Here is a 12,242-nt window from a genome sequence, read left to right as displayed (position 1 = left end):
AATTTGAGAAATTATGATTTTGTAAGTTAGTAACATAGAAATCAGCAGGCCATCAATGCATTTCATATTGTGTCATCAGTGCATCCATGTTCTGTGTTGCTGCTGTGAATTGTTGCCAGTACAGTGTATTTTAATTAAGTGTGTGTGTGTGTGTTTGTTTTAATTGGTGTCATACTGGAGCAGTGCCTTTGTTATTTATGACTAAGGAATACATTGACAAGGTATTTATGTTGGGGATATATGATAGAAATGCAACTGCTGCTGCTACAGAATATCAAAGTTGTTCTCCTAATTGCAGAGTTCAAAATCCTAAAACAGTAGGTGGAACATTCATATGCTATGGGAAACAGGTACACTTCCCAGCATTAGTACTCACCATCACCATAATGTCCATCATGATGCCAATATTAATGAAACTATTATTGAGGCTACGTAATGCAGTTCGGATGTTAGTACACTACGTCTTTTCTGGCAGTTGAGTTTCCCAGTCTATGGTATGGAGGACACTTTGTAATAACTAACTGTATCCTTACCATAATCGAGTACAAAATCTTCATCAAAGAGATCCTGCTCTTTTTTTGCGATATTGCATCTGGTTGAATTTAATTGTCGATTGCAAAGGTCATTTTATTTACTGACAAGGCTCACTTTACTTGGGATGGCATCAATAACCTTCCCAATGAACACATTAGGCAGAAGTCAAGACACACATGACAGTAGAATGTAATTTCCATACCTATTTAGTGTCAATGTGTAAGATCTAGTTTATGTTCAGATAATTGAAACCATTCATTCTCCCAGGACGTCAAAATTCCAACACTTACTTGAAATTCTTTAAGGAAAAATTACTGTTGCTATTAGATGTTACATTAGCATCAAGATACAACATGTACTTTTAGCACAATAGTGTGCCTCCCCACTTCTCATGTGCTATATAGGCATACTTAATGAGCAATTTCCATAGTGATGAATTAGTCATGGCAGGGCCACACTCCTGCTACCAAGATCAACTGATCTAACATTGTTAGATCTTTGTGTGTAGGGTTGGATGAAAAGTATTGCATACAAGAGAAAAGTTCATATGCATGAAAAGAGGCGTCAGTATTAGGGATGCAGATGCACACATTATGGAAAGGTATACAGAATTGCTAAGATCAATGCTAGCAATCTGAAAGCATGCAGCCAAATTTAAGTAGGACAGATTTTTCAAAATTTACTGTAAACTTTATTAAATGTATTGATTAGATTATTATTTTTTTAACTTTGTATCAATTGTATATTAAGTTCATTTTCTGTTGATGATAAGATCTAAAAGTTTTCATACAGTAAATGTTAGCAATAAAAATCAAATTTCTTGAACGTATTTGTATTTTACTGGGCTTTTTTACATCAGTTTTCTCAAATTAAATTATCTACAAGTTTTGATAATAAATTTTACTCATTTATCAGAGTTTTTGTATTATTAATATAAGAAAATGTGTTTTTAGGCAACAAATTTTACTTTTTTATGATGGATATTATGGACACTTGGTGGTATGGTTCTGGAATCTGTTTTATTCAACTTTTCAGGTCAAAAACCATAAGAAACCATCAAATTAACCTCTTAATTTGAGTTACTAGAATTTCAGTATGGTTTTATTTCACTCTTTCTAAGGAATCAGAGCAAAATCTTTCACTAGCTGTAACTTGCTAACAGAGTGTTTCCAGACCCATGTTTATATGAAATTTGTTTATTTTTGCTAGTAGAATGAGCTCAGATATGCTGGTAACACTACATGAATCACTGTGTGTGTGTGTGTAGTATGTATATATATATATATATATATATATATATACTGGGTGTCTCATATAAAATGCAACCCAACCTTATATTGGTAGGTATTGAAATAATAAAAAGGCATGTGTAAATGTAAATGTAATTTTTATTATTACCATCCATTACCTTACATTTAGAGTAAATGTTGGAAGTGGCTGCCATCTTCTTGAATACAAGCTTCAATTTTTTTACAGTGTTTCTTGCTACTTTTTTCAAAGTTTGTGGCTGGATATTTAATACAGCTTGTTCAATATTGACGTTCAAGTGTTCGTGGTTTGTTGCTGTAGGCTTTTTCTTTGAGGTAACCCCATAGAAAAAAATCCGCCGCAGTCAAATCGGGAGATCTTGGTGGCCACAAGCCTCGACCGATAACACGATTATCAAAGAATTCCTCAACGAAATCAGAAGTTGAACCTGCGTAGTGCGATGTCGCACCCTCATGTTGTAGCCAGCAGTGTCTGTCTTCCTCTTCCAACAGTGCAATGAACTGAAATAAAATATCCTGATATCGTTCTGCATTAATGGTGTACTCGAAAAAAATAGGACCGATTATTTTCTTCCGCGATATCACACACCACACGCCCAACTTCTGCTGGTATAATTGTTTTTCGTGATAAATGAGGGGATTTTCAGCACTCCAAATTCTACTGTTTTGGCTGTTTACGTAGTCATTCAAATGAAACCGTGCTTCATCTGTGAAAAATAACGAATCCATAACATTAATTCCCTCACGCAGATATCGACGGAACCGTTGACAATATTGTAGCCGTTTTTCTTTGTCGGGCTCAAGAAGTTGATGAACCGTTTGAATGCGAAAAGGTCATAATTGTAATTGTTTGGTCGCCCGATGAACAGTTGATTTAGACAAATTAATTTCAGCAGACAAACGTGATCGATTTATTTGGCGAGACGAGTAATCGGTCTTTGATTTCAGTGACTGTATCCGTATTCAACACTGACGCAGATCTTTTGTGTTCCTTGTTATTAACAGAACCAGTCTCTCTAAATTTTGCAACTAACCTTAATACTGATGTTTTGTTAGGAGCTGGTTTATCTGGGTACTTATGGCGAAACAAATCTTGCACTGCAACCACTGATTTCGTACTGAAGTACGACTCAACAATGAAAACACGTTCATCTAGCGAAAACACCATCTTGTCTCTAGCAATACACAGAACGTTATGATTGCATTGTTGTTACTATCGGTAGTGTTCTATTGCGTCGCCGCGATGTTCAGATGTTGGACGAGTCCATTTCAGTAACGAGTAGGGGAGTTAGCTTGACTTTTGAAATTTCATGGATGAGTGATTGATGGGTTGCGTTTTATATGGGACACTCTGTATTATTCTTTGAAACTATATTGCCTCAGTATTCATTTAAAAAAATAAAAATAAACTGATTTTTAATATCAAGACATATCTTTATAAGATTCATTTTTCTATTAAACAGACCTTACCTTTTAGCAATTAATGAATCTTTAAGAAATAGCATTTTAGATGTATTGGTTCTTATCAAAACATTATAGTGCTAAACGAGGGAGCAAGTGTAGAGAGACAAAATTATTGTTAATATAAAATTATCTAAATAAACATTCATTAGCACTGTTTTATATTCTACTCTGAGATATTGTCTACACTCTTTTCATATGCAATCAGTTGTATAGATTACATAACTTAACGAGCTTATTTTTAATTACATAAAACAATTTGTAAAATGGACACCAAGAATGAAAGGCCAGAAACATGAGTTTTTTATGGGATTTTCTTAAGAAAATATCATATTTTCCAGAATATGTGGTATACTTTTGATCTGATTGCTTTGTTTCAATTATTTTGTTCATGTGATCACAGGTGAATTTATGCTTTCATTTTAATGAAAAGTTTTTGTAGTCTTATTTAATTGCTAATTAAAATGTATTTTATCTGTGAAATTGTAATTTTTAGTATATGTTACTGCATCTCTTTATAGAAATTCACTACATTTTGATATTTAATTTTTGAAAGCTACATAATTATGTATGACATCATTTTTTGTCACACATTATTTTATTTGGTTTATTTCAAACTTGTGAAGTTTATGAGTATGAATATTTCTTTAACCTTTTAGTTTAATATTATTTCTATTACAGATCAAACATAAAATCCGTGGTGAGTGTATTGAGAAGCCAACAGGAAAAGGTAGTTTAAACCAGCCAATGGGTCCTGCTGTATTGACACGATGTCAGGACCCACCAGTCCTTAGACAAATGTTTGTAATGAATCTGGTAGGTTTTAATCCAGAAAATGATAAGGGAGCAGCGATAATGACAGATGAATCGGTTTGTTTAGATGTTCCAATGAAGGAAGATACATCTCGTATTCTTAGAGTAAAAGTTATTGCTTGCAGTGGACAATCTCGTCAGTCGTGGTCTTATAATAGTGAGGTGTGTTGCCTTTAAATATTAGTATTGAATGGCTTGAAACATTTAATTAAAACAATTTCTGAATTGATGAGTTTAAAATTCTTGTTTAAGTACATGCTAAGACTAAACTGTATGATTATATTAAAAACTATTATGAAAAATTACGATCATACTGATTGATTCATTAATCACGAGAATATTAGCAGTGATGAATTAACTGGCTAGTATATACAAAGAATGAATTGCTTGAGTGCGGACCCGGAGGTAAAACAAACCAAAAAAAAAGAAAAAAAGAAGTATATACAACCACTGTTTGATTGCTTGTTCTATTAATTAGTAAAGATCAGTTTCTTTTATCCTTTTCTGATGTCTCATTAAGAAAAAAGATTAATTTACTTTAGGTGTTTTAAAATATGATAAAGCTTTAATAGAAAAAACTGAATGTGTTATTTATATTCATTCCTGAAACCTGAGAACTGAATAGCAGAAAAAAATTAACAAAAATTAGTAGCTATTAGACATATTTAAAAGAAAATTTCTTTGAACTGGGTTTTTATATACATTTAAAAAAAAGCTGACAACACAGTTGCAGGACTTTCCCGGAATGCAGCTTTAGCCACATGACAGGAAAATCCTAAAACTGTGGGTTGTTTCTGATGCTCGGCGTACACACACAACTGAATTTAAAATATCATTAAATAATCATTTTATTTAAATATAATATCTTTTCGTTTATTTAATTCAATGATTCTTACTAAAGCATGCGTGCATACTGTATTTAATTCGCTCAGGAGTGGCAGTACTAGTGATGATGGTTGACACTAACTAAAATAATTTAATTTCACAACTTATAATAGAACAAATTTTGCTTGTACGGTCAGCAGACTGGTATAATCATGAGGCTTAATGCACCAAGTACTGAGTAACCAAGCTATCAAGATTGAGACCTCAACCAGACCAAGTTACTTTTTTTTACACTTTAAATATTATTCATTTATTTAATTCTACTGCTCACCTGTGATGTCACAACATAGCAGTAGTTTAAAGCATATTTTGGGGTGGGGGTGTGTGTAAAGATTTTACTTTGCAAATATTATTTTTTAACTGTTAACAAATGTGCCTAAAAAAAATATGACCTTAATTAACTGAAATCTTGAGATATTGAGGGTAACCTTGCTCTACAGCCTCACCCCCTTAATCTTACCCTTTAAGTTGAAAATTTAATGGCACCAATGCCCCAGATATAAAAGTAATCTGACCAAGTTTGGTCAAAATTTGTCAAGTAGTTTTGGAGATGAAAGATGATTTAGAGGCCAACATTGAACACGTACGTAAGAATGTTAATATCTGGAAGATTTCCATTTGGTTCTATGGGTTGCTTAGGTATAAAAATGTTTCCCGTCTAGACGGGAAAAACTTTCCCGTCTAGAGATATAGCTCTGCTATAGTGCTAGACGAGAAAGTAAAAGAAATTTTAAAGAATAACTTAATGTTAGAAAAAATGCATAAATATACAGTATTAATAAATTATTTCTCAAATTCTACATGTATAAAATCAATTCATAAGGAATAAAAATGAATAAATTGGCATAGTTTCTCAAGGTCTGTTTTTTAAGAGATATACAAAGGGAGGCTGAAATTTAATCTACAGTTGGTAATAATTCTCAAATGAAAAGAGATAGTCAAATGAAACAAATATGACATAAAAGTACATTCTATTTGCTATAAAAAATGTAACCTCCACTTGTTTTTACTTCCTTATACGAAGTAAAGGAAGTATTGTGATTGTGAAAAATTTCGGTTATCAGATTTCAATCCATTTTGACCAACCCTGAATTAATTTTGACTAGTTTTGATGTGACATCTGTACATATATATGTATCTTGCATAACTCAAAAACAACTTCCTGTAGGATGTTGAAATTTTAAATTTAGGACTGTTGTAACATCTAGTTGTACAACTCCCTTTTTGATTGCATTCAACTGAACCAAAAGTGTCCAAAATCAAAGAAATTTGATTTTTGGACTTTTTCTTAATTGCAGTTATAAATCTCATTGAGAGCTTTTCAGTGATATATCATAAGTGGCACTTATTTTCATTAGTTCCAGAGTTATTGCCAAATAAAATTTTAATTAATGAAATATTTGGATCTTAGGGAAAGCATATCAGTTAAAATCAGACTTCATCTCCTTTTCTTTAATTTTTTTTTTCTAATTTAAATATATTGATTTATTAATAATTAATTATTAACCTCTCATTGTAAAAAAAAAAATCATGATGAATAATAATTCAATAATAACAAAAAAAAAAAAAATGAAAACAAATTAGAAGTTTTTAATGAAATAAAATTTTATGTACTTTTCATTTAAAAAAAGTGTATATGTAATTTAATAGGCATACAAGGAATGTTGTCCACTTCTGATTTTTTCACGTAGTTGCCGTTTAAAGTTATACATTCTCCTAACAGTGAACCAGTCTTTTTTTTAAGGTGAAAAATGGTTCAGTGTTATCGTTGCCTGAACATGATGTATGTGTTTTAAAAAAATAAATGTTAAAAATTCACAATTGGAAATTAATTAAAAACAAATAATCTTCAAAAACAATTACAGTTCTCTCATTCTGGTGAATTCTGGAAGAATTCTGGTGATTTTCCTTGAGCCGTGACCTCACTACCTCCTTCAGTTCATCATCAGCAGTGAATGAATATCTTTAATATCTCTATTTAGTTGCAAAAAGAAGTGGAAATCATGTGGTGCTAAATTTAGCAAATATGGAATAGGTTTAAATTTCAACTTCTCACAAGCCTTGATGGTTGTATACAATGTATGGAGAGCTTAGCAATATTATGTACAAAATTATTGATTCTGTGGATTGTTGAAGACAACACATATATCTCCTAAAGTGTTTTATTATCACTATATATCACAGAGAATTTACTGTTGACCCAGCTTCCAGGCTGCCAGTTACATATACATGTTTGGAACCATGTCAAAAAGTTTTTTTTATAGAATTGTATTTTGAATTTTTTGATTCTGGCAAATCATAGTGCCAGTATTCCACGCTCTGGCATTTTTCTTCTGGGTTGTAATAAGTTTCATCTCCTATTACAATATTGAAAATGAAGCTATCTCCCTTATCAAGATAATGTTTCAGAAGCTGTTCATATCATTCCTTTCATTGTTTTGTTCTTTTCTGTGAGCTTGCATGTCACCTACTGTGAATAGAGTTTTTGCTAGCCAAGTAGTGCAGTAATGTGTCCTATTCATTCTTTTGATATGCCTGCCTTGGTGGTGATGTTTTGTTGTGTGATGTAACAGTCATTTTGAATCAATTCATTAATCTTCGTTTGGATCAGTCACAGAAACTGATTAAGGTTCACTGTGAGGTTCATCCTTAGTATAATCTTTACCAGCTTTTGATGTACAGCTTTGTTCTCAATCTGTTCACAGTAATTTGATCAGTATAAATTGCTTTTAGATGATAATGAATGTCACTAGAATTCAGTTATTCAATGTTAAAAATTCAGTCTCTGCGTGTTGCTTTAGATATATTGACATAACAAGTGTATTTGACTCCATAAATGTGGTAACTGTCAGTAAATGAGAGAGCATGGGTCAACCAGTTTTGGAATGTAGTATTAGGGAAATGAAACCACAAGGTGGTAGCATCTGTCGGTTTGTGTGACATTTTGCTGTGCCATTACAATTGAGGGTGCACTACATTTCTGTCGTCCCTTATACAATGTTCCTTTTTAAAAGTACACAATGTAACTCTGAAATTGTATGAATTACAAAAAGGACAAGTAGGAAGGATCTTCCTTATATTTATAATTTTTCAGAAGAGTATTAAAAATGTAACAAAACTGAAATTGTTTTTAATTTTTTAATACAGTGGACAGCTTTTTTCTAAATTATCTAAATCTTTGGATAAGGCAAGCATATAATCTATTTATTGTAACTGTTTTTAGGGCACTCTTTGCAGAGTCGAATTTGTCTACTTCTTTAATTTTGTGTTTGTGCATTTTGTTTCGTAAGTGATATGATGTATATGCACCTCTTCATTATTATTTTTGAAAATAACCTTCCTTTTAAAAACAGTATAGTGAATTTTCTGTGGTTTTTGGTTAAGAAGTATTAGTATAAATATATAAGATTCTTACTAATAAGATATTTAGATTATTACTAATAAGATTAGTATTAATATATAAGATTCTTCTATGAAAAAATGTAGCATAGAGCTAGATTTTACAATTTCTGTTGTAATCTGTGTTTTCCTTTTTATGTTTCAAATAATCTCTATTTTACTGGAAGACTTTTATTTACTAGATGAAGGCCTTCTGAAATTTATCAAGGAAATTGTTAAAATTTTCATCAAAAGAATTTTCTTATTAAATTAATATATTTCTTACAATAATGACCTCAATTTCTAATTGAATTTTTATTTATCGCCTTTTAAAAGAATGAATGATATTCTTTCTATTAAATGATAAAACATGCAATGATACATGTTTTCTCATGTGTAATTTCATTAATGCATCATGTTATTACAATTTGACATTGCGATCTGGAAGATCATAATTTATAAAGGATAAAAAATTATCTTTAGGTAAATTTATAAAAAATTGACATTACAGGTGGCCAAGATTTTCTAATTCTATCCTTGTAATTCTATTTGACTAGAAGATTGAAATATTTTCTCAGTCACACAGAGTTAATAGTTCATTTGTCATAAGATTAGAATTGTTTAGAAAGTTAACATTAAAATCGCCACTCACTATGACACTGAATTAGGCATTTTAAAATTATTTTCAGATTCATTATGTAGAATGGTTTCAAAAGAACTAGAAAGAGATCTATAAATTACCATCAACATCAATTTTATACTAGAACCAATTGTACTGTATTTTTTTTTTTTGCAAAAATGTTTTAACTCTTGACATTATTAAAAAAGAACAGTCATTAATAAAATTGAGACCCTCTTTTTGATGCGCAGTCTATAAAAAGCTTCTTCAAGCTTGAAATTACCTAGCTCAGAAATGGTCTCGTACTGGTTAGCCAATGTTCTGAAAAACATGAAAAATCTGGTGGCTCATTGGAACGAAGTATTTCAGTTTTTTTCTTAGTAATTGAATATTTATGTCGGAAATCAGTTCAGTTAAAGGTCTTTGGAATGAGGAATCAGAGTTTGATATTTTAAGAAGGTTAGATCAGCCTGATTGTCGATTTTAGGTATTGTAACATTAATAGAATTTATCATACTTTTTTAGGGAATTATTGCTAACATTAATTAAGAAGTAGATGGAATTCTGCCATGCGATGTATATGAATAGTTTAAGAGAGGAAGTGTTTCGAAGAGAGAAAAAGGAAAGCCCTGTTATTCATAAAAAATTCTGCATCAGAAATTTCAATGAAGGGCTTCACCCAAAACTGCTTTGCCACAAATTTAAATGTAACCCATGACGCTTGTATGTATGGTGCTGAGAATCACATTTGGATCCATAAAGGAACAATTTAACTTCATACCAACATGTTTCCTCATCTAACTGTTCACCTTCCTTCAGGCTGCTCCAAACACAAAGTGTTGAAGCTATATTCCATTCTTTTTTTATTTTAAGTGACATGGAGCTTGTTGATCTTGTAATTCTATAAGCAGTAAGCTTATAAGGTACTGTATATCAAACATACAAATAGATATTTATGATGAACATGTTTGTTGCTAGTAGAAATTTATTTATGAGGGTCACAAAGTAATTACAAAGACAAATGGCAATAGTGGAAAAAATATTTAGTAGAATATACATAAACTATATGACATTCAAGTTGATATCCCTGGTATAGAAAATACCAGCTGTTCGAAGAAAATTCAATTATTACAACCTCTTTTGTTTATTTAAAAATTTTAACTTCACTTTAAACAGGTACCATGGAAAAAATGTCCTGTGATGAAATTTTTATTTTTTTGAAGATGTAATTAATATTGGTTGAAAATCACTCTCAGATATTAAAACAAGATGGCAAAAAGTGTACCAACCATGCAGATTTTATAAGTGGATTGAACAGTTTAAATTGGGTGGAACAATTGTCACAGATTTTCTTCATATTGGAATACTGGTAGAAATTTTGACTGATGGTTTGCAAAAGTGCATTAATAATATTATTTGCAAGGGCAGACATATACAAATTTATAAAATCTGTGGTGTAAGTATTGGCACTCACTGTCCATTCAAATATTCTTGATAAGCTGCATTATTACAAAACATCTTCAAGTTTGGTTCCAATACAATTGATTCAAAAAATCACAAAGACACCCTTACTTTCATTTGTAAATTACTAAACAATGTTTTTTAGCAAAAGGTAATGATTGTCAGATCATGTATCACTGTGACGAAATTTGGATACACTATTTTCAGCTGGAATCCATACGTCAGAGTATGAAGTGGAAACATCTGAGTTCACTCACCAGGAAAAAATTAAAAACCTATGATGTGTCAGCCAGTAAAGTGATACTAATAGTGTTTTGGGACTACAAAATCCTAATTTATTGTGGTTATTTTAAAGACCAATTTACAATCAGCAGTGGGTACTAGGGTACTATTGTGAAATGCCAGAAAATAAAGTTAAACCCATAATAAGAAGGGAATGCCCTGGTTCTCTCTTAAAAGCCGTAATTCTTGTGCATAGTTATGCCTGTTCCCCATACTGCTCAAAATACAAGGGAAGCTATTCAAAAGTTGGGTTGGGAAGAGCCTGTCACATCTGTAAATTACCTCAATTAGTAATTGAATTTTTTTTGATCATGTTTATGTTTTTCATGTTCATGTTATGTGTTTGATAATATTTATGTTAGTCCTAAACCCCACACTATCAGATTTTTTTTGGCACTCAAAGTTATTATGTGGCACCAATTTCGGCAACAATGAATAGTTCTGAGTATGGTACAAGAATGGTTCAGACACCTAGGTGAACAATTCTTACTACTGGAATAAGAAAGCTCAATGAATATGGAGATCAGGCCTAAATGTAGCCTAGGATTATGTTGAAAAGAAGTATTTTTTATCATTAAATGAATACTAGTTTTTCTACAGATAATTTCCTCATTAATTATTATTGAACGACTCTCATACAATACTTTGTGTGTTTCTCCCTTCTTATTTCTATTTTTCGTAATTGATTTGCTCAACTAAAATATTCTTACTGTAGATAAAAATTCTTATTTTTTTAATAATCATTTGAAGAGAAGCATTTTATCACTTTGAACTCTTGGTTAGTAAATAATGTCATTTATAAATTGGTTTTTTGTTATAATGATTGATTTTTATTTATTTATTCTTTTTTTTAGAGTGGAGCTCTGAAACATTTATCATCAGGATTATGTTTAGATGTTCCAGAAGATGCAGAAAATGGTCTCACATTGAATGCATGTAACACATATCCAAGTCAACAGTGGGTAATGGAATCTGTACCTTGGAAGTAACTAAAGAAATTACCTTGGATGAACAACATTAGTTGTATTATAATCTGTGATAATAATTAATATTCATATAATTTTACTGACTAGGGAATTTATTATTCATTATATTAGTATTTAGATATAAGAGTAAGTAAAAAAATGTGTGAGTAAGAATGATTTATTTAAATTGTAAGATTTACTTTTAAGTGTAAAACTAGGTTAAATACAGTGGTAAATTTTTATTCTGAATTTATTTTTGATGAAAAGTGCCTTAGTAGATTTTTTTAATTTCTATGTAAAGAAAATATGTTCGATATGTACATCTTTTGCTAATTTTGTTCAATAGAAATTTATTGAAACTACAGCCTGTTTTAACCACTCCTTTTTTCCTTTAACCCTTTTAGTGTCTAGTATTTCCTTATTACATTATTGACAGGGGTATTTAAAAAAATAATTACATTTCATTTGAAGGAGTATAAAATTATTTATGTTGCATTTACAACTTTATTTGTTATCCAGTTTGGAGACAATGTACATAATGCAATGTTTCTTGACAAAACAAATGAAGTACCTCTG

The 12,242-nt window shown here is 30.9% G+C and overlaps 1 protein-coding gene across 2 annotated transcripts in view; it reads left to right on the top strand.

The window, feature by feature from the left end:
- The window catches only part of LOC142320383 (polypeptide N-acetylgalactosaminyltransferase 13-like), a 79,464-nt gene extending 67,460 nt beyond the window's left edge, over positions 1-12,004 (top strand). For both annotated transcript variants that reach the window (XM_075358096.1, XM_075358093.1), the window contains 2 exons: positions 3,945-4,238; positions 11,556-12,004. In XM_075358096.1, the coding sequence (XP_075214211.1) occupies positions 3,945-4,238; positions 11,556-11,690 (429 nt within the window). In that variant the 3' untranslated portion in view covers positions 11,691-12,004. The remainder of the gene's footprint in view (positions 1-3,944; positions 4,239-11,555) is intronic.
- The last annotated feature ends 238 nt before the right edge of the window (positions 12,005-12,242 follow it).

The sequence above is a fragment of the Lycorma delicatula genome, chromosome 1 (assembly GCF_047948215.1).
Source record: "Lycorma delicatula isolate Av1 chromosome 1, ASM4794821v1, whole genome shotgun sequence".
In the NCBI taxonomy this organism is placed as follows: domain Eukaryota; kingdom Metazoa; phylum Arthropoda; class Insecta; order Hemiptera; family Fulgoridae; genus Lycorma; species Lycorma delicatula.
This window is presented reverse-complemented; position numbering and strand designations above follow the sequence as displayed.